This window comes from Ricinus communis, chromosome 6, assembly GCF_019578655.1.
Source record: "Ricinus communis isolate WT05 ecotype wild-type chromosome 6, ASM1957865v1, whole genome shotgun sequence".
Classification (NCBI taxonomy): domain Eukaryota; kingdom Viridiplantae; phylum Streptophyta; class Magnoliopsida; order Malpighiales; family Euphorbiaceae; genus Ricinus; species Ricinus communis.
In genome coordinates this window covers 21,298,191-21,320,716 of record NC_063261.1, presented here as the reverse complement: position 1 = coordinate 21,320,716, position 22,526 = coordinate 21,298,191, and the positions used below count along the sequence as shown (strand labels likewise).

Here is a 22,526-nt window from a genome sequence, read left to right as displayed (position 1 = left end):
CTTCGGAATACCATGTCATTTTCATATTGCACAGGCCTTATCTCCGACTGTCAGAAAACACAGATGCAACTCAAAATATCTGTCACTATTGGAGAACACTTGATAGTCCTTTACATCTTGCTCCCCCAGCAATCACAGAAGAACTAAAACGGGCCCTGCAATACAGGAATGAATTAAGGACAGCTAATGTCTCTGCACCATTAGTCTGCACTTTCAATGGACATCAATCAACTGGACAATCCATTGAACATTTCTGTTCCTCTGATCTTCCAACTCCACTGGATGACCCTACCTTAACCAGGGCACAGTAAGAAGCTCTCATGCAAGACTCCCAGCCAATGGATGATGACTCATATGATGACGTCTTCTGATCACATACAACTGTCGGCCACTCTTCTGTATTATTGTGTTTGTCTTTATTATGATTCATTATCCACTCAGTAAGTGGAGTTTATTATTGGTGATAGTAGTGGGCCGCCATAGGTCGCTATAGTTGTGGTGTATTATTATTTGTTAGCCTTAGTGGAATATCCACTAACTTTTGATATGAAAGTTGGAATTGCAGCAGACTGGTTTTTCCGGAGATCATTTTCAATTTGATCTATCTACTTCTTCAGCCGGGAAATCTCCTTTTGCTTTTGCATAAAAGAGGGGGTGATCCGCTGAGGTATCTAGAGTTCTTTGTCCAAAGCTTGATACTTTGCTGTCAGGGATGAGTACAGTTGTAGGACTTCTTGTGAAAAAGTATCTAGCTTGTGATCTATGTTTTGAACCAAGTGTAGCGCTTGATCCAATTTTCCATCTATCTTCTTCAAATAAGTGTTTTGGACAATAGAATTAGATGTTTGCCAGTTGAGTACTTCTTCAGGGGGTGTCAGCGGTTCTAAGTTTCCAGAGGGTGAAATCCGTGTAGGAAGGATTTCAGATCTTTTGTTCTCTGTTTTTCCCAAGGGAGGAAAATCCTCTGGTTGTAACATGAAACATTCTTGAACCAAGGGTTGTACCGCTGATACAGGTGACAGAGATGAAGTAGGTCCAAAAGTTCGTGGCATTGTTATACCTGGCCCAACGTTTTGTACCTCCACTAAATCGGGCACCGGGTTTCAAACCCTATAAACCTTTGGATCTGACTGAATCTCCGTTCTGCAAACTGCAGAAGGGGATTTGCCATATTCAATGTTGAGTTGTGCCATAATTTTCTTGAACTCATCATAAGAAACGTCAATGACTATTTTTCCTTCTTTGGCAAGAAACTCAATTGCCTCATCGAACATTGGCAGTGGCTTTTTATTTTTTCTCTGGGAACCATCTGGATCCCGATCATCTGGCTTAGGATGAATCTTTGAACAAGAAGTATACAAAGACATCTTCTTTGGATTCTTCTGTGAATGCTGAAAGCAGGGTTCAGCATAATCCATATCATCATTACATAGGCATTCTGGTTTGCACATTTCTAGGGCTACATCCCAGACAAAGTGTCCTCTGACTTGTGCAGCATAGATCTGGTTGCCAGATGCTTGAAAGGAGTGAATAGGGATCTTCTCCCTAGGCCGTGATACAGGTTGTATCATTGATGCTTGGAAAATTGATGGTGCTGAGGAAGATTCCTCAGTTCTTGTAAAGACCGTCTTAACAGTCTCATCCTTTTGCTGAATAAAGAGGGGATCTGTGGCTTGTACTGGTTTTGATTGAGATGCTTGGAGCTTCTCATAATTTGTTACCCACTCAATAGGAATTAGTTTCTGTAGATCTTCCTTTTCAAATTGTCGAGGAGCTTGAACTATAGTAGGGGTTTGACCAGAATCAGCCATGATGTACAAAGCATCAGATGAGGCTTGAAAGCCTGGGATCTGCAAGTTAAGTGCATGATCCTGCAATCGATAAACGATCTGATGGTGAAGAGTCGCTGAGAGAGCATTTTCAACTTGACTAGCTTCCGTGATTTGGACTTGTACTTTCAAGGCAGTGGATAGATAAGGATCATTCAGAGAGAGGTTAAAGTTTGGGAAGAAAGTCAAAACAACACTACCAGTGTTAAGTGTTGTGACTATTGTCCCAATCACTGCATGCTCGTACTTGAGATAACGAGTGTCCAGAAGCGACATCCGTGCTGTAACAGGCAATCACATCCTTCCATGATAGGAAAGAACAAGTCGCACAGCTCCAAGATGGAGATGAGAGTAGCCTTGTTTCTGCCATTGTTCTATGAAAGAGGTGAAAATTTCTAAAGTAACATACTGCTCTTGAGAAGTAGCAGTAAGTGAACACTGAGAAAGTGAGGAAGATTGAACATATTCTTTTATGGTGAGGGGTTTTTTGTGGATGATTTGATTAAAGGTTTTTCTGACAAAGTTCTGTTTCTTGAATATGTTGTAAGGGTTGATGATAGGTACCAGAGTATCTTCTATCTGTACGTTATCAGGCATATGAGAGATCTCAACAAGATGATCTATCTTGTTAGATATGGTTCTTTTACAAGAGGAAGATAATTGAAGAGTAGAAGTATGCGAGGTAATTTCTATAGACATGGTGTTTAGGATTTCTCTTCTTCTATAAACAAGGCTCTGATAATAATTAATAAAAAAAAAAATACATGCATCCCCCTTAATCTATAAATTAATAATTTCCTCCTACAACAAGATTGTATAGATACATGGCTTTTGTAGAATATGCATATAATATATTATTATTTCCTCCGAAAATTGATGGGTCAAGGAAGGAACTGTCGTCTTTTTTGTCGTTTCGCACGAAAATGTGTTTGTTCAAAGTTAGCCACATTTTTTTCTGCTGCTACTGTTCAAATTTATGTCGTCACGAATATACTAATTGAGTAAATATTGAATGTAATTTTGGTAACTTCTATTAGTATGACTGATTATATTCATGAGCTTTGTAATAGTAATGATAATTAAACTCTAGATAATATAAAACTAATAAAATTAGATGTATCTAAGTTATTTTAGGGCTACATAATTATAAGTTAAATGCAATCAAAATTTAATTTACAAAAAATACTTAAAAAGAAATAAATATGGGTTTGCATTTCATTTCTTTTTGTAATGGCTCAAGTACCAATATAATTTTGTTAGTTTAGAGGGAAGGAAAAGGAAAAGTTTTCAGCAATATTTCCATCTTTGCAAACCTATTAAAACTAAAAGTCAATAAGATGACAAAAGTAATTTAGTTGTTGGGGTTTAAATGGAAGGAATTACAAAGTTTAGGTATTACTTTTGAGACATTAAATTTAGTAGCACATTGATCCTAAAGTGTCATGGTGGAACTCGGGCGGGAGGCTCAGTTTGGAGCCTACTTTGGTTGTTAGTGACACAGTGCACATCAATTTTGAAGGTGACTAGCTTTCTTGGACTATAATGCTGGACCGAAAGCAATTTTTGACCAACTTGTTTTCAGCAGTGTTTCAGACCCTTAAAAATGGAAGGACTATTCCAATTTTCTTTAAAGTTCAGGAATTCTCCTGGAAATTTTTGAAAAATTCATCTGGTCATTGATTTTGTTCATTCTTCTTTTCTTAATTGAAGAGACAATTAAGTGATTAAATTGGTGTGTATAAATTCTCGTAATTGTTTTTCTCTTATCAAATATTTTCAATACAATATATTTATCTTAAGAGAAAGAAACTTATATTTCTTTTTAAAGCTTTAAAAATTCTTTAATAAAAAATAATTAAATATATAAGAAAAAATAATGCTCGACTGCTGAATTACTAATCTAATAATTATATATAGATCGAATATGCACATCATGAAAATGAGTGAGCAGCCATTACATATTTAAAATCTTAATTCATACTCTGAGTTGCCATTTTGTTTCATATACATGCACACCCATGTATATATTATGTAAGTATAATATTTTTCTTCAATAAGAGAAACACAAGCAAATTGCACAAGAAAAGACCTTAGTCATTATTGTAGATATACAGGTGCAGGCGTGCAGCTACTTTTGGGTGCATATCCTCCAATCAAGATTGGAATTGGGGGACCATTGCTAGTACATTGAAGAAGAAAGGTTTCTTGTCTTCAACAATGCAGACTGTTACAGTAGAACAGCCCTTTAATAAGCTTACAAGATAATGTTTGGATTGCCAGAGTAGACATCCCATTGCCACTAAATATGCTTTTACTTTGTACGTATCATCAAAATCAGATGGCTCCAATTACTTCTTCATTGTCTTAGTCCAATTACAGGTACTAACCTAATGTCGAAGAAATTTCCAACACTAAAAAAAGCTGTATGTGCAAACAGGGAATGGAAAGCAATGTGTTTTTGGGCAACAGTTGTTCTATAGGGCGGTACCCTGATGATTGTACTCTTTATCAACTTTCTATTCGTATTGGAGGGGCAACACCTTGACAGGGTAAGTTGTTTCTATGCTAGCCCCATTAGGCAATCCATTTTCACTAGTTCTGAACTAGCAAGTTTTTGGCCAAACTTATAATTGCCTAGTGTTTCTCCCTATTATTAAATAAAAAATCCGTAGTTTAATTCAGCAATGAACTACTCAGCAAATCCATATTTGCTGCAGCTATCGGATGATGAATTCTATTTTATTTGCATCATTTAGCAAGTGCGCTTCATCATCATGAAGGAAAAATTTAAGACATTTCATGCGAACTGAATCAGCTACATATGCTTTTATGCTGGCAGTAGGTCATTTTTGGTTCCTTCTTTGCATTCTTTCTTTCTTTCTATTAATTCAAAGGGGATATTGCCATTAGATTAAATTGCACAAGAGTTAACCAAAAAATAAAGGATGGCCATTTGATCTTTAAACCATCTACCCACCACATAAATACACTGTATTTGGTTAAAAATTAATTTAGAAGAGTTGCCTAAACTAAATAACATATATAATGGTGTAATATACAATAGATGCTTTGAAGGGGAAATGTAGTGGACAACTACTAATTTTTATGCAAGAAACCATATATGTGCCTAACATACCCTCATTCTACCTGACCAATTTCTGATAGGCTAACCCATCGAAATTAATGTTTGCCAATCTTAAACTCACTGATTAAGCGTAATTTAATCAGTATTGGAGTCGTTTTCAAAACAGGTGAAAACAGTGAAGTCTCGAATTTGAATTCTAGTCTGAACGAATTAATAAAGAATGCAACTTCAAACTATTTACACCAAATATAATCAAAGTCAGCTTGAAAATAACATTTGGTAGATTAATTTGGTGACAAATAACCTGAAATTTGGCAAAACTCTATCTTGAAGTTACTACGACAACCAAAGAGATGCCATATTCCTCTGATGACAACAGATAACTGACATGCATGGCTCTTCTTCCTAATTGCCATGACTACCTGAGGAAACGAGGTGTTAATGACCTTTCAAGCATGTGTGGAGCCATGAAGATCTTCCCTTTGTCCTTCCTGTAATGACACTTCACAGCCATTCTCCGCATACCTCGTCATCATCAACAACAACAGAAAAAGATCTAATCTCTTAAAAGTGTCTGATGACATAATCTTTTTCAGGTTTATGTTAACAATTTGTATAACCAACCGAAATTGCTACTTCTCCATTACACCGTCCTCCTGGAAACGACAATACAGATAAATTACAACATCTAGAAGTATCCGAGTAAAATATGAGAAAAGAAACAAGAACCTGAGGTGTTATTCTTCCATTTCTGCCTGCATATATATGCACTAAGCAACCAATTAATGAGCAATGGAACTTGTCAAGAATGACGAAGGATTAAAAATCTCTGCACTTTAATTATTGAACTACCCACCCATTAAAGTCATGCTATGTCTAATATTATAAGCAATTATTACCAACAAACATGCTATTCTACTAAAAATTTGTTGGGTTCTTCGTACTGTCTTGTCGATCTTCCTAGTAAAATCTATTGAGTGTTACTTCAGCTTTCTTATCTTTTCTTTGTAAAGATTTTCTCAGCACTATTTAATTCAGAAGGAATCCAAAACCGCCCTTCTTTTTCTTTATTTCCTTGCCATTTATGGGGAGAGGAAGGCACTACAGTAGTTTCACTTTTGGCTGTGAAATGTTCACTATGAGGCCACAATCATTCACTTCATATAAAAATGATCAGCAAACTCAGAAATGAATTTAATTTAATCACATTCTACAATACTATATTTAAAAGTACCCACTAAACAAAATCAATTACTTTTTAGAGGATTAATTCTGAGTCACAGAACTCGTCAGTCGTCATCATATAAATTCTACCTGAATAAATATCCTCAATAGACAATTATAAAATTTGCATTAGTAGCAACAGTGTGATGAGGAATGCAACAGGCAGTTATGACAGGCCAGGCCACAGTGCAAAAATCTTAACCCAGAATGAATCGAAAATTAAAATGAAAAAAAAAAAGTCTGAAGAATCTGGATGCCATTTCAAGCTAGAAGAAGATCAAATAGGATTCCAACTTTTGGTTCAGCAAATCAGTCTTAATTAATCTAGAAAGATGTTTATCATCTCATCTACACGTTCTTAAATGGAACCAATTCAAATTAAATTATATATAAGACTACAACATTTATTCATCAGTCAATTATCATGCTTGTCATTTTAGACATGAACTTTTGATTTGACAAAGAAAAAGAAAAAGAATCCTCAAGTGAGGAGGAGAATAAGTTGAATAGGTAGCTCAATGGAATCAAAATCAATTAGTTTATTGCACAGACAAAGTTTTTTTTATTAAAGATATGTGGTCTCTGTCACCTTTTTCTGTTGGTTCAACTTAATTACTTCTGATATACATTAAAGAGAACCACTTATATATGTAACTCTGGTCTTCTTATCTACTGATACTGAATCAAAATTGACAATAATAGGTAAAAGGAGAAATTCACTTTGGCATATATTCCATTTCACATATCACTAGCTACCTACAATATATTATGTAGAATAAAGGAGTTCTTTAAATGAAGAATACCCAAATAAGTATATGGAATCATACACTAAAATTGTTCCTCAGAGACACTCTCTGATATTGGCCAACATTCACCATAAATATTCTGTTTGATCATATCCATATAATTACCTCCAATTTATTAGCAATACTAAAATTTGTTGAAACAATGGTTTGCTAAGATTGGAATAATATCCATTTGACATCCTTTCCCCATTATTATATGCTTAGAATATTTTCCAAGGTGCAATCCATCTAAGACCAACTCATCTCAATTTTCCTCTTCCCATATAAATATAAAGTAAATAAATAAAAATAAACATGCATGGTGCCAAGAATATACTAGGGACTATTATCTTTTTATTATGTACCTTGAAAGCAAAGAATAAGCTCAACCAAACAAAGAAAAAGAAATTTCCATTCCACTTGGCAAGAAGCATGAGTTGTACTCTTTTTTTTTTTTTTTTTTTTTTTTTCATTTTTGGAAGAACTAACCAGCCATCAATCATATAATAGAGTAGTCTTTTTTTATATTTGTTATAAAGACGAAAGCACACCTAGCAGACTTATGTTTATGCTTTTGTCACATGTGAACTAGATCTCAATTTTAATTTTAAAGTTTAAAACACTATATTTTTTAAATTAAAATAATAAAAATCTAAAACTAGAGATATTATTATTTGTGCAAGTTATTTACTAAATTGAATTAATTATTGAAAATAGATTTGATTAATTGTCATTATCTGATAAACAATTAGACATTGTAATCAATTGAAATTTGAATCTTTTAGATGAGATGCGTGCCATTATTAATTTAAATTCAAGACTTTCTGTCATCATATGCATCCAATAATGTATATAAAAAGAAGAAAAAAAAAAGAATCTTTAGATTCATTATGACGTGATCATAGACAATTAATTTATAATTAATATTAAAAAAAAGATTATCATACTGGGTTCATTGAATTAATTATGTCAGTATCACCAAATAGCATGTGATACAAGTCACTGAATGTTCAAATTTTGGTGTTCAGAGGATCTAAAGATGAGCCGAATAACTTGTGCTGTTGATCTCAAGCATATCATTTTTATTTTTCTATAAATCCCAGCAGTGGAATAAAAGAATCAATCTCTTGAGCATTGAGTTTCATAATCTACTGTTGTTTAAGATTTAATTAGTGATTAAGCTTTTAACCAATTGGGTTGGAAGTACCACGTCTTATAATTCATTTAACTGCCTAACAGAAACAAATTTCTGTTTTGCAATATTATAATGATTGAAGCTCAGATTCAGAAATGCAACACAGAGAAGAGAATATGGCTTTCCTAGGATTTTCACACCTTTCATGTGACGATGAAACTTTTCTGTCTGATCTCTTTCAATCTCTGATGTATTGTCCCAACATATTCCATCGTGCCTGTGCTGTTTTGCGTGGACTTTGGACCCTACTTCTGTTATCCTTCTAACTCAAGTTGGATGGATTACTTTCATGATTTTCATTTTTCGCAAATACAACCAGTTTCTTTCCTAGTGTTTTCAGATATTTATAATTGATCTAAGGCAATACATTGATGTGGATCCCTTCTAAAAATAAAATAAATTGTAATGAACAATGAAGTTCCCCTCCTCCTGAATAGTAGAAAGAAACAGTCAAAAAGGTTACCAGAGAAGCAGGAGATAAGTAGACATATTTTTTTCTTTTTGCCCAGTCCACTCCGCAGAGGATGAGGACAAGGACAAAGCCAGGATGACACATTCAATTGTCATCTTGCGGGTTGTTTGCAGTCCTGATTCAAGTCTTCCTGCTGGTAAAGACTTGACCAAATTCTATTAAACTTATGAAAACCCAACCCTACAAAACAAAAGAATCAAAAGCTTGCAACTGCAGCCTATGGTAAATGAAACTTTTGGCCGGATGGATATTGCATTAACATTAATTATGTATTACAAGATTAATAATCCACAGTTGTTCACTAATTATATGATACCAGACATTATAAATTGGATTTTCTTGCAGATGTACATCGTAACATAAAAAGATTAAGCATAAGTATCACTATAGTAAAATCACAATAACACACCTTTATTAGATAATGAAAACAACATATCACAGACATAGACCCACTATATAAACCAAGTCTCACCATCGTTGGCACAAACCACACAGAACAACTTAAAAAACCAAACCAGAACTAAGAAACAAACAATACCTTAAACACATTACATCTCTGTTCAGACACACAAGTGCAACCTTTTCCTTTTATTATCGTTGTTAATAGAAACGGCTGCAGTTGATCAGAGAGAGACACTAGATTGCAAGAACCAAACCCGGCACCGACTTTCCGACCCGATTGGAGAGGCTACTCTCCCAAACGGACGGGCAATGCACAGAAGTAATCTCGGCCGTTGATGACGACGACGACGACGAAGAAGATGGAGAAGAATCAGACGGTTCAGATTGATCTCGATGACCAAGGCGAGTGACGGTGAGAGAAGTGTTGAAGTACTCTTTAACCTGAGTAATTATCCCATCAGTCACGGTCCAAGCATGAACCCAAGAAATAGAGCGAGTAGAATCACACCCTTCAGCTATGACAATGGAGCCAAAAACCCTAATGATTTCTGGGTTGAATTCAAAGGTTTTTTTGCTAATTTTTGATAATGATGTGTCAGCACCAGTAAGGAGGCGCATCATAAACTGATGAGATGGCGGGCCATGAAACCACCATTCAAGGTCAGAAGCAAGGATCTTGTGAACAGTATCGACGTCTCGAGACTTTAAGGCTTCATAAAGGGAAAGAACCACTTCTTGGTTCTTCCTTGAAGACGATTCTTCTTCCAGTATTTCCTGTGAATTAGCCAGTTCTTGAAAAAGCCTCGAATCGGCTGCCTACACTTCAAAGAAGTTTAATTTCTTGGGAGAGAAAAGGACTTTTAAAAAGAAAACAAAGAGGGTTCTCGAGAGAGTTAAAGAAAAACCAGAAGAGACTGGTGGAGGTTTTATGTGGAGGAGAAGGGGTTTATATAGAGCTGGAGATGGAGTTTGGGTTACAATTCCAGTTTGTGGAGTTTTGGATTTAGGATGACGTGCTGCGATATGATTGGAAGATTAATTGGGACACGTGACAAGATGAGAGGAGGACATATGAGCAAAGAATTTCATTAATCTATATATATATATATACTCTTAATTATAATAAAAGTTTATTATAATACGTAGATTTTTAATAAATTTTACTTATAAATTTAATTTATATAATTATTTATAAATAAAAGTCGTCGTGAAATATGAAATATACGACAATTTGATCAACAATTAAAAGTTCAAACATAATTTTCAATTTTCTGCTATTTATTCGAGAAAACAAATTTGAAAAAGTTATTACTCTAACAGGAAAAAAAAAAAAACTATAAATCGAGTAGTCTTGAACTCCCGCATTTCATATTAAAATTGATAATAAGATAATTAAAGTTGGGCAATCTAGGTTGTCAAATTATGGAATTATTTACAAGTAATGATGTTAAATAATAACTATATAACAATTAATGGAAGAAAAAAGAATTTGAAGGAAGAGTAAACATAAGATCCTATAAAAAAAAAAAGATTGCATAAAGACACATGTAGAATTATACAAGACTAATCGTTTCGTGTTTTTATTTTGATTATAAAACTAAATTAATAAATATAATTTAATAAAAATTTTAATATTTTTATTAATTTATAAAATTAAAAAAAATTAGATATTTTTAAATGCTCTTAATCTTTTTAAAATTTTAAAATTTAATTAATACAATAATATAAAAATTATTCTAATAATTAGTTAATTTTGATATTATATAAATTAATTTACTAATATAATAAATATTATTATTTTTTAAAATTAAAAATTATTTTATTATTGAATATAATATTAAGGATATAATTTAAGATTTTATTTTCTAGAATTAGAATATTATCTAATTATAAAATTAATTTATTAATTATAATTAATATATTATTTTTAAAATAGAATTAATATTATTATCCGATTAGAAAATTATTTCATTAATTAATTTAATATTAAAATATAATTAATATGCTATTTCTTAGGATATAATTAATATTATTATCTGATTAGAAGATTATTTTATTAGTTAATATAATATTAAAATATAATTAATATTTTTATTTTTAGAATTAGAGTCCGTATTTAATTAGAAATGTAACTTATTGATTAATAAATTAATAAAAAAAGCTATAAAATTGAATATAAACTTAAATTTCCTATATAAAAAATAAATGCACATATTAAAATAAATTTATATATTAAAATCTAAATATACATGTCAAAAGAATTTAAATCCACTAAATTAGTATACATAGACATGACAAAATCTATAAATTTCCTTTTGTTTTAAATCAAAGTAATATGATCTTTGAGTCACACATTCGTTTCGTTGATTAACAATTGTTATTTTTTTCTTTTTAAACATAATCATGCTAATTAGAATCCAAATACTAACAATACAAATTAATAGAATCTAATGTTGTTAAGTCACTTTTATAATTATGGATCATGAAATATATAAAACAAAATTTTATTATTATAAGAATAATGAAAAAGAGGAAGAATATAATTTTTATATATGAAATAAAAATAAATATAATTAAGAATATAGATTATAAAAAGTTGTGCTTGTATTCATCAATCGTATTAAAAAAATCTTTTTATATATAATTTAATAATTAATATGTACGCTCTAGAGTTGCATAATCACTCTCTAGAACTTTCTCTATGCTTTTAGTGCTATAAGAGAGCTCTTTGAGTGTGTCTTTTTTTTTTTTTTTCAGTAAACTATTTAAAAATTAAAAAACAACAAAAATATTTATATTTTTTATTTTTTATCAAATTAAAATATAATTTTTTTGGTGTGTAAAAATATCAAAAGCACGTTTTTTTAATTATTTTTAAAAATATGATTCTAGTTTTTATTTTTTAGTTATTTTTTAATAAAATAAAGAGAAAACACCTATGCCGTATTAAAAAAAGCTAAAAAAATAATATTATTAAAAAATTATACAATAAAAATAATATTTTTTATTATTTTTACTATATTTCTGAAAAATTCGCTTAAAAATTCAATTCAATTAACAAATATTGTGCAACCCAACTATCAAAGTGCTTAGTGATGGGTAAAATTGAAAAATTTTGATGAAAGGTAATGAAAGAAAGAAGAGGCATGGGATGAGAATAGAGTAAGAAGTAGTTTAAGATAAAAGTGAAGCTATTTGTTATAGATTAGGTTATTTTCTAAAAAATGAAGGTATTTTCCAAGTTTGCAACTTACAAGCATATGAAAATCAATTTAGACACCAAAAATGAAGTTTTTAGTGTTGAAAGAAAAGGATTTTACAGAGTTTAGTCAGAGATTTGAGACATTAAGTATGGCAGGAAAGAGTCCAGAAAGATGACACCAAAGTAGGATGGTTGTTAGTGATCCAGTGCACATCAATTTTGAAGGTGACTGCCTATCATGGACCCTATTACTGGATAGAAAGCAATTTTTGACCAACTTGTTTCTACCAGTTTATTTCAAAAATTGATTGGAGACCCTTATGAAATAGGAAGACTATTCCAAATTTTTTTTTTAATTTTATTTTAGAAATTTATGAATTTCAAATAACCCCATTTAGAGAAATAATTTTATAATAGAAAATACTGTAAAAATCCATCCTGGTTATAAACAGTAATCTCCCATTTTTAGTAGGAAAATCAAAACCTCTAAGATTTAGAAATTTTCAAAAAAATAACAAATTTTTAAGATTTATTACTTTTTTTAAACCCTTTTTAATAATCTGATGAAATAAACTTAGCTTAAATTCATAAATTTTATAAAATCTGAAACCCTTTAATTCAAATCATGCCTTAACCTCTTGGTAATATAACACAAACAATAAGAACCAACAACTATATACAAATTGAATATAGACTAGACATTCTGTAAATAAGTTAGCACCCACTAAACATAAAATTTAAAATATTTAACTTAATTAACTAATAAATCTGCACTAATACATGCATATTAAATAATCATTTTTCTAGTAAGAGGAAATTGGATAGAAGAAAACAGTAGCCAATGATGTACATAGGTGCAGGCACTTTTGGGTGCATGTCCTAAAATCAAAATTGGGGACCATAAAAAAAGTTAGTATAAATTAAATTTAAAGAAAGAAATGTTTTTGGATTCAACAGTAGAGATGATTAGATTTAAGAGAGTAAATCAGTAAGTTATGTTTTATAAGACAATGTTTGGACTGCCAGACTGGAGACAGAATTTGACATCCCATTGCCACTGAATGGAATGCTTTCCTTTTGTATTGCCTTTAGTTGTCCAATTAAATGTATTATTAGGGTTGAAATTTTCAACACTAAAAGCCATATTTGCAAACAGGGACTTGAAAGTAATGTTTTTGGAAGCTAAACCCTTTATCCAGTTGGGCAGATGCCAGTGGAGACATAATGGGACCATATTCCATTTTTGTTTTTCTGCATAAATCTGATAATAAGTGACAGTCACTGTGGTAAATTAAAGCATTAGCTTATTTTATTTATATATAAAGTCCACTTTCTTATATTTGATGTTTAATAAATTATTAATTCTATTAATTAATAAATATTAAAAATATTATAATGGATGATTTTTCTTTTTGATAATCACTTATTGGATTAAAAGACAAAATATTTAGCTTGTATTTTTTAATATATAATTTTTTAATTTTAAAATACATATGTGATTTGATTTGAACATAGTAATCTCATATTATCTTATAGTTTTTTTTTTCCTTCTTTCTAATATTTAATAGACTCTTAATTTACCAAATATATTAGTTATAAGAAAGTAACATAGTCATATAGCAATATTCTCTTTAAATATCTCACACCCAAATATATATAATTAGTATAATATTTACTGTAACTACGACATTCTAAAATTCATCTAAAAACAATATCCATTCATGCTAAATATTACACTAACTATATATATATGTGTGTGAGAGAGATTTAAAGAGGATATTGCTATCCGATTATGATCCAAAATTTACCACCCCTAACTATAACCTCTAATCACCTAGAAAAGGATTATGTAGCCATTTTTTACCATTTATAAACCAAATATGTACATTGCATTTGCTGAAAGAATTAATTTAGAACTAGCAAAGTTGCATATGAATTGGATTGATAGACTGTATTTTACAGATGCTCCACAATGGAAACCATAATGGTACCACTATTGAGTTCAGTGCAAGAAACCATATACCTAAAAAGTTGCATACCCTCTTATTTACCTAACCCATTACTGATGATAGGCCAACCCCTCTCTCTATTCTAATTCGTGCCATTCAATTGCAACCTCAAACTACTTCCACCAAACAAACAGAATCAGACTCAGCTTGAGAATAACATTTGATAGATTAAGTTGGTCACAAACAACCACTCAATAACTGAACTTGGCAAACTCTATTTTGGAGGCCAGAATTTTTCATATCAGAAACCCTTTTTTTATTGTGCAATTCCGGCATACAAGATTTATATATGCAATATATCTCAAATCCGTCCCCAATTAGAGACAATTGCCATCCGCTGTTAATTTCCGTCCCTATTCTGCTATTTTCTTGTAGTGAACATGGCGGCTGTGAACTTGCCTACCTGAGAAAACGAAGTGTTAATGGCCTTTGAAGCATGCCTGGAGCCATGAATATCTTCCCTTTGTCTTTCCTGTAATGTCACTTCACAGCCATTCTCCGCATACCTCATCATCACAACAAAAATAAATTAATCTCTAAGAAAGTGTTTGATGATATAATCTTTACAGGTTTATGTTAACAATTCGTATGTCCAACCAAACTACTTCTCCATTACACCGTCCTCCCGGAAAAACAAGACCTGCATATATAAATAACTATAACGTTGGAAAATCTTTGATTAAAATATGAGAAAAGGCAGAGAGAAGAAACAAGAACATGAGGTGGTTATCCTTTTCCATTTCTGCCTGCTGATGCACTAAGCAGCCAATGAGCACCTGAAACTTGTTAATAATGATTTAAAATTTCTCTGCTTTAATCATTGAACTACCCTCTCACTAAAGGTCCAACTGGTTCTGATATTTTATAAATAACTATTCTATTAAATTGTTGGGTTCTTGATAGTGTCTCTATCTTTACCGATCTTCCTGGTAAAATCTATTGAATGTTACTTCAGCTTGGAATTTTAAAAGTTCCCTCAAGTCCTGGTGATGTTTCAGTTTTCTTATTCAATATAATTCCCAACAGACAAATTCCTCGTTAAGTCAAATGGCATCTGAAACTGCCCCACTTTTCTTTAAGTCATTACCATTTATGAAGAAAGATACTACAGGAAGGAGTTCCCTTTCGGTCTGTAAGGGTTCCACTTTAGAGCCACAATCATTCACTTCCATATAAAAATCAGCATACCTGAAGATGAATTTTTTTAACCACTATCTTCTACATTCCACAATACTAAAAACTAAAGTTAGCAATGACAAACCAACTCACTTGTATTCAATTGAGGATTAATTCTGAGCCACAGGACTCCCCACCAATCAGTTCTACCTAGATAAATATCCTCATTAAACAATTCTAAATTTTGCATCAGTAACAATGGCAATTACTGGTGTGAGTGGCCACAATTGAAAAATCCGAACCTTGCATGTGTGGGTCCACCAGCCCGTGTGGAATACTAATACTGATACATGCATGTTTGAGGGCTGTTCGTTGTGTCAACTCCCAATTGTAGCATTTCTCTAATACAGATATGATGATGAAAACAAGAAGAAACAATTATAATGAATAGTCCACTGCTTTACACATGATCATAGACAGCTTGAAATGTTGGACATGATTGTGACCCATCTAAGAAATTGATCTATCAATACCTAAACAAACAGTAAGAAAGGAAGTACTTATTTGAGAATCTGCAAATAAGGGAAAACAATATTATCAATGTTAATGGCCTGTGTCATCATACGACAAAAGTAATTACTCCATTATTGGGAGAAAAAAGAAATCCCTTTCTTCACATGATTTCGTGTGTGAGTGGATGAGTGTGTATGCACATATGAACGAACACTGTTAATGGAAAAGGAATAGGGTGATGAGAAATGTTTTCTTGTAATATCAAACATATATATTTTTCAGTTTTATACAGGTAACAGAGCATTCCTTGCTAAATCTTACTGAATAAACCTAGGTATTCCTGTTTCTTATCATAGTGCATTTCCAGAACTGCAATCATCAAGTGGCTCGACTTTAAAATGTAAAATCAGAAAGAAAAAGAGACAAAATGAGATACTGCTATCCGTATAGGAGTATGGTGCTGCTGTCATACAAGGAAATCAGCATATTACGATATTTGGGATGAAAGCTGATGATAGAAGGAAAATCAACGTATCGGGATGAAAGACCATGTTGGCTGAAACTGACTCGAAGGCTCCAAAAAGCATTTCAGTCTGAGGAACAGCATCTGCATAAAATAGCTTACATACAGATGACTGATATTCTAAATTAACCAGAATATCAGATAAGTTTGTGCCATGACCCAGATCACTTGATGAAATAGAATGGTACAATTTTTGCTGCTATTATTTGAAGAATGATAAATAAATTAAGAACCAATTTCAAACAAAAAAATAGAAAGTTCTGAAAAAAGGAAAAGCATAAATCAGATAATTTGTACGAAAAAAAGAAAAACAAAACAAAACAAACGAGTTTCGAATTCATTTCCGAAGAGGCTAAACAAGCCAACATCAGCCTGATGAACTGTTAAAATGAAATAATCTGTGATGAATTTGATTTGTATATTGTTGTAGTATTATGAGGTTACAGTTTTTGTGATTTCAATATATATATATACATGAAATTATAACGGTTGCCTATTCTATACATTTGTTGCCTTGAAGCTATGTCCAACGTTTCTTTCTGTTTCAAGGAAAGGTTGAAGTGACCTTTCCCTGTTGTTGGAAAGATTGCTCCATTTCCTGGGAGCCAGTGATGTGTGACCCTGCACAGGCTTTTCTGCCTGTGCAGTGTTTGAGTCTCCCTTGCTTGGTAGCCTGTGATGAGTAGCCCTGCACAGGCTTTTATGCCTGTGCAGTGTCTGAGGTTCCTTTTTGTTCTGTCTTTCAACACTCCCCCTCAAGTTGGGTTCGTAGAGATTGATGGAACCCATCTTGCTGAGAATGGTTTGGTGACTGATTCTATTAAGAGCTTTCGTAAGTATGTCTGCTAGTTAATCATGGCTTCTGACAAAGGGTGTCTCAATTTCACCTGATTGAACCTTCTCTCTGATGAAGTGACAATCTACTTCAATGTGTTTAGTACATTCATGGAATACTGGATTGGATGTAATGTGTTGAGCTGCCTGGTTGTCACAGTACATTTTTATAGATTCATTGCATTCGATTTTCAGATCCTGGAGAACTTGCTTGATCCAAGTAAGTTCACAAGCTGTAGAGGCCATGACCCGATACTCAGCTTCTGCACTTGACCTTGCCACAACACTCTATTTCTTACTTTTCCAGGTTACCAAGTTTCCTCCTACAAATGTGCAGAAACCTGTAGTTAATTTTGTATCACAGCTCCCTGCCCAGTCTGCATCCGAAAAACCAACTATGATGTTAGTGTTATTTTTCTTCATCCAGATTCTTTGTCCTGGGGTGCCCTTGAGGTATCTAAGAATCCTGTCAATGGCTTCCAAGTGGCTGGTGCGAGGAGCGTGCATGAATTGGCTCACCATGCTTACTGCGTAAGCGATGTCAGGCCTTGCTACCATTAAGTAGATCAGCTTCCCTACCAGGCGCTGGTATTGGCCTATGTCCAAGATAGGATCACCATCTTCCAAGTTAATTTTGACATTGGTATCCATTGGAGTATTGGCTGGTTTAACTCCTAGTTTTCTAGTTTCCTTTAGAAGATCGAGAACATATTTCCTCTGAGATAAGAACAACCCTTTATCTGATTTTGCCATCTCTATTCCAAGGAAATATGACAGTTGACCTAAGTCTTTGATATCAAATTCTCTTTTTAGACTTTGCTTGACCTTTTCAGTTTCTTGGTCGTCATTACTTATTATTATAATGTCATCAACATATACAAGAATAAAAATAGTATGTGCGTGTGTTTGATAAACATAGAGGAATAAGAGGTACCTTTTTTGAAATTAATATTCAAAAAAAAGAGGATTAGTTTGGCATACCATTCTGTTGGAGATTGTTTCAGCCTATAGATTGTCTTTTTCAATTTACATACCAGCGAGGAGTTTGATGTAGATTTATGTCCTGGTGGAAGGGTCATGTAGACTTCTTTTTCTAAGTTACCTTGAAAGAAAGCATTCTTCATGTTCATTTGAAAGAGGTTCCATCCTAGGTTAGTAGCAGTAGATAATAGAATCCGAACAATGTTCATTTTTGCAATAGGGGCAAAGGTTTCTTGGTAGTCTACTCCATAGGTTTGGGTAAATCCCTTGGCTACTAATCTAGCCTTGTATCTTTCAATGGTTCCATCACAATTGTATTTTACTTTATATAACCATTTGCATACTATGGGTTTTTTTACAGGTGGTAAAGGCATAATATCGCATGTGTTGTTTTTTTCTAGGGCCTCGAGCTCTTCTTTCATGGCCTTACACCATTTAGGATCGGTGTTGGCTTCATAGAATGATGTAGGTTCAGTAAGAGCTATATTACTTAGGTATGTTTGGTATGTGCTTGAGATTTTATCATATGTGATAAAATTCTAAATAGGGTACAATACCTGATGAGACACATAGTCTCGAAGTTTTGCAGGAGGGAGAGACTGTCGAAAGGATCGCCTCAAGACAATTTCTTCTTGAGTGTCAGGTCCATCATCTAAGTTGGTGCTTTCACTTCCTCCCCCTGAAGGAATTGTGCTTGAGGGAATAGATGGCTCCCCCTCGGAGTGAGCACCTTGATCGTAATGATCGCTATCAGAAAAAGCAAAGTTATGCGGAAACAATGGAGTGTGTGGCCTATGAGGGTGTGAGGGTGTGCAACTGGGACGCGAAAAGTAGGGTTCAGTTTCAATGAAGGAAACATCACGAGAGATATACGTTTTATGAGAAGTGGGATCCTAACATTTATATCCCTTTTTGTGAGAGGAGTAACATAAGAAAATGATTTTGACAGAACTTCTGTCAAATTTGTGATGGCGGGTGATATGAACATAACAAATGCATCCAAAAACTCTGATGTGTCCCAAGTCTATTTTTCGACCTATTAGAATTTCTAATGGACTTAGATTCTGTAAGGTGACACTAGGGAGACGGTTAATCAGATATGCAGCAGTAAGAATAGCATCAGACTAATAAGTATTAGGAAATGATTTTGAAAGAGTAAGGTTATGGTGACCTCTAGAAGATGATGATTTTTTCTTTCAGAAACCCCATTTTGTTCGGGGGTGTTAATACATGTAGTTTGATGCAGGATACCGTTTTGTTTAAAAAAGTCAGAAAAGTTTTTGTTGATATACTCGGTACCATTATCAGACCTGAAGGTTTTAATTTTTGCATTGTACTAGTTTTGAACAAATTGAAAAAATTCTTGAAAGTAGGTAAAGACCTCATTTTTTCCTTTAAGTAAGAAAATCCATGTGGAGCGGGAATAATCATCAATAAATGTAATGAAATATCTGTAATGATTATATGATTCAATGGGTGCAGGACCCCAAACATCAGAATGAATTAATTCAAAAGGTTTGGTAGAAATAGTAGAAGATAAGGAAAAAGGCAATCGAGTATGTTTTGAAAATTTGCACACATCACAACAGCTAGAATTTAATTTAAGATAAAATAATTTATTTAAGACAGAATTAGATGGATGCCCGAACCGCCAATGCATCAACAGGCCTTGATTGGAGGCTATGAGACATTGGCTGGTTGGGTTGCTAAGATAGTACAAGCCATTTTCTAGGCGTCCTTCACCAATCGTCTTCCCTGTAACTCGATCCTGAAAGTGTACTGAAAAAGGTGAGAAAATGACATTGCAATTTAAATCACGAGTTATTTTAGTAACAAACAATAAATTTGATTTGAAATCAGGCAGTAATAACACATTAGGAATTTGTTTATTAAGCAAGGTGGCAGTGCCTTGGCTAGAAATAGTGACCTGATTCCTATTAGCCACTGTCACATGTTGGGAATCGACAATGGGTGCAAAGTTTTACAGATTGAGTGGATTCCAAGACATGTGATCGGTAGCTCCGAAATCAATGATCCAGTGATTATTTTGATAAAAATTTGCAGTTTTTAGAGAAGAGTGAGATACCGAACTTGACCCATTTGACTGCTATTGGACCAGGGCTTGGATTTGGGACAACAAATGGGTGAGATGCATGTTAGAGACTACTGGGTCGGGTTGGTGGGCCGGAGCAGATGGACCGGGTCGGATCGGCCAAACCGGGTCGGGTAGGGTCATATAGTATTTGGATCTCGCATAAAATCCTCCACATATCCCCTTTTCATTAGGGTTTTTTTTTTTGCCTTTTCCTTCCTCTTCTCTCCCTGCCGCTCCCTCTAGCCGAACCTCTTCTCTTACCGCCGCTCCCCCTAGCCGAACGCCCTTGTTGCCTCTTCCGCCTCGCCTTGCCCCTCCTCTCTCCCATCCCTGATTGGGTTTTAGCTCGGGGTGAAGGAACCAACAAGCGTCGCGATGATGACCCTATTTCTTACAGTGGTCACACCGTTCGACGTTGCTCGGTTCTCCCCTTGGCTGAGCCACGTCGTGGATAGGGAGGCGTCGAGTGGAGCAGGAGCGATTTTCGGTAGCTTCGAGTGAGAGAGAGGCATTCATGAGGCTTCGACGAGTTTCTTTTCGCTGGATGATTGCGATTACGACATCTATTTTTAGGAGCTCGGTCGACAGGAGGATTTGTGATCTCAAGCTTTCGTAGCTTGAGTCCAATCTTCTCAGGTATGTGTAAACTAGATCTTGTTCAGCCCTTTTTTGGATTTCTTGTGAATCTGTTGTCGGGGGAAGATAATTTTGAAGTTCTTCCCATCTGGTAAGAATTTTTGTGGCATATTCTGAGCCACTTTTCGTCCCTTGTGTGATTTGTGCAAGATCTTGTTTAAGGTTGAATATGTGTGCGAAGTTCTGTTGATGCCCGTATAATCCTTTTACTTTTGTTCATATTGCCTCTGATGACTCTAACAGCATGCATAATCTTGATATTTGAGGTTCTATGATGTTGGTTAACATTGACATGACCATGTGGTCATTGGTTTGCCATTCTTCTATTTTTTTTGCTTCTTCTTCGGTCGGGGCCTCTGGCCTCACTGGTTTGTGTCTGGGTCTTGTTCCTGTGACAAACCCTAGTTTCCTCCTACCACTGAGGCTGATGTAGGCAGACTTCGACCATTCAAAGTAATTTTGATTTTCTTTCAAAATTACACTGGTTAGTTTGTTGTCGTTTTGAGACATGATGAACTTTTTGTTCTGAGCAGAAATGGGTTTGGTTTTTATTTGCTTTGATTGATTCTTCACAGGTTTGAAACCTGCTCTGATACCATGTTAAAATGAAGTAATATGTGGTGAATTTGATTTGTATATTGTTGTAGTATTCTGAGGTTACAATTTTGTGATTTCAGTATATATATACATAAGATTACAACAGTTGTCTATTCTATATATTTGTTGCCTTGAAGCTATGTCCAACGTTCCTTTCTATTTCAAGAAAAAGTTGAAGTGACCTTTCTCTGTTGCTGGAAAGGTTGCTCCCTTTTTTGGGGGCCAGTGATGTGTGACCCTGCACAGGCTTTTTTGCCTGTGCAGTGTCTGAGGCTCTCTTGCTTAGTAGCCTGTGATGAGTAGCCCTGCACAGACTTTTCTACTTGTATAGTGTCTGAGACTCCTTTTTGTTCTGTCTTTCAATATGAACACTGATTTTGAATTAAATAACATCATGAGAAAAAGCCAATATTTCTTAATTGAATATTTTAGAGAGAAATAGAATAGTGCTTTTAGTTTAACCAAACAAAGTCTAAAGGTGGATCAGATCCAAATGTCGACAATTCTGCTCAGAAAAATCTCACTCGCAGTATAACTTTTCAAGAAACCTCATTTATCCAAAACAGAAAGAAGAACCATTCATACGGACTCTGATACACATAACATCCAGATGCTACATAATTGTATTGATACAGTATATACCAAAAACCTTATCTTCTGTCCCTATCTTTGCACGCACATATACTCACACCAGTTATTGTTACGCTGTAGTTGACATCCGTCTACTCAAGTAATTCCTATCATACTGTTCTGGTTCTATAGAAATCATTTCCACTATTATCTTTCTCATTGATAATCAAGCATGCAACTTTTACATGTTAATTTTTATTGAAAATCTAAATTGCTAAACTACCAAGCATTTCTTATCATACTGTTCTAATTCTACAGCAATCTCATCTCACTGATAATGAAGCATGCAACAACTATATAACTTTTTCCAACCCGAAAAAGTAAAAAAAAGAAAAAAGAAAAATCCACATGTTAATTATGTGAAGTGGACTCGGACAGACTCAAGACATTACTATCCA

General features: G+C 33.7%; 1 protein-coding gene across 1 annotated transcript; it reads right to left on the bottom strand.

The window, feature by feature from the left end:
* Positions 1–8,980: 8,980 nt before the first annotated feature.
* On the bottom strand, positions 8,981–9,927 carry LOC8259502 (wound-induced protein 1). The gene has a single exon (XM_015720223.3). It carries the CDS (start codon positions 9,611–9,613, stop codon positions 9,227–9,229), a length of 387 nt encoding a protein of 128 aa, XP_015575709.1. The 5' UTR covers positions 9,614–9,927; the 3' UTR covers positions 8,981–9,226.
* Positions 9,928–22,526: the final 12,599 nt, after the last annotated feature.

Bases quoted from the DNA above. Each gene is read 5' to 3' on its own strand.
- LOC8259502 (XM_015720223.3), bottom strand. From the start codon at position 9,613: ATGATGCGCCTCCTTACTGGTGCTGACACATCATTATCAAAAATTAGC.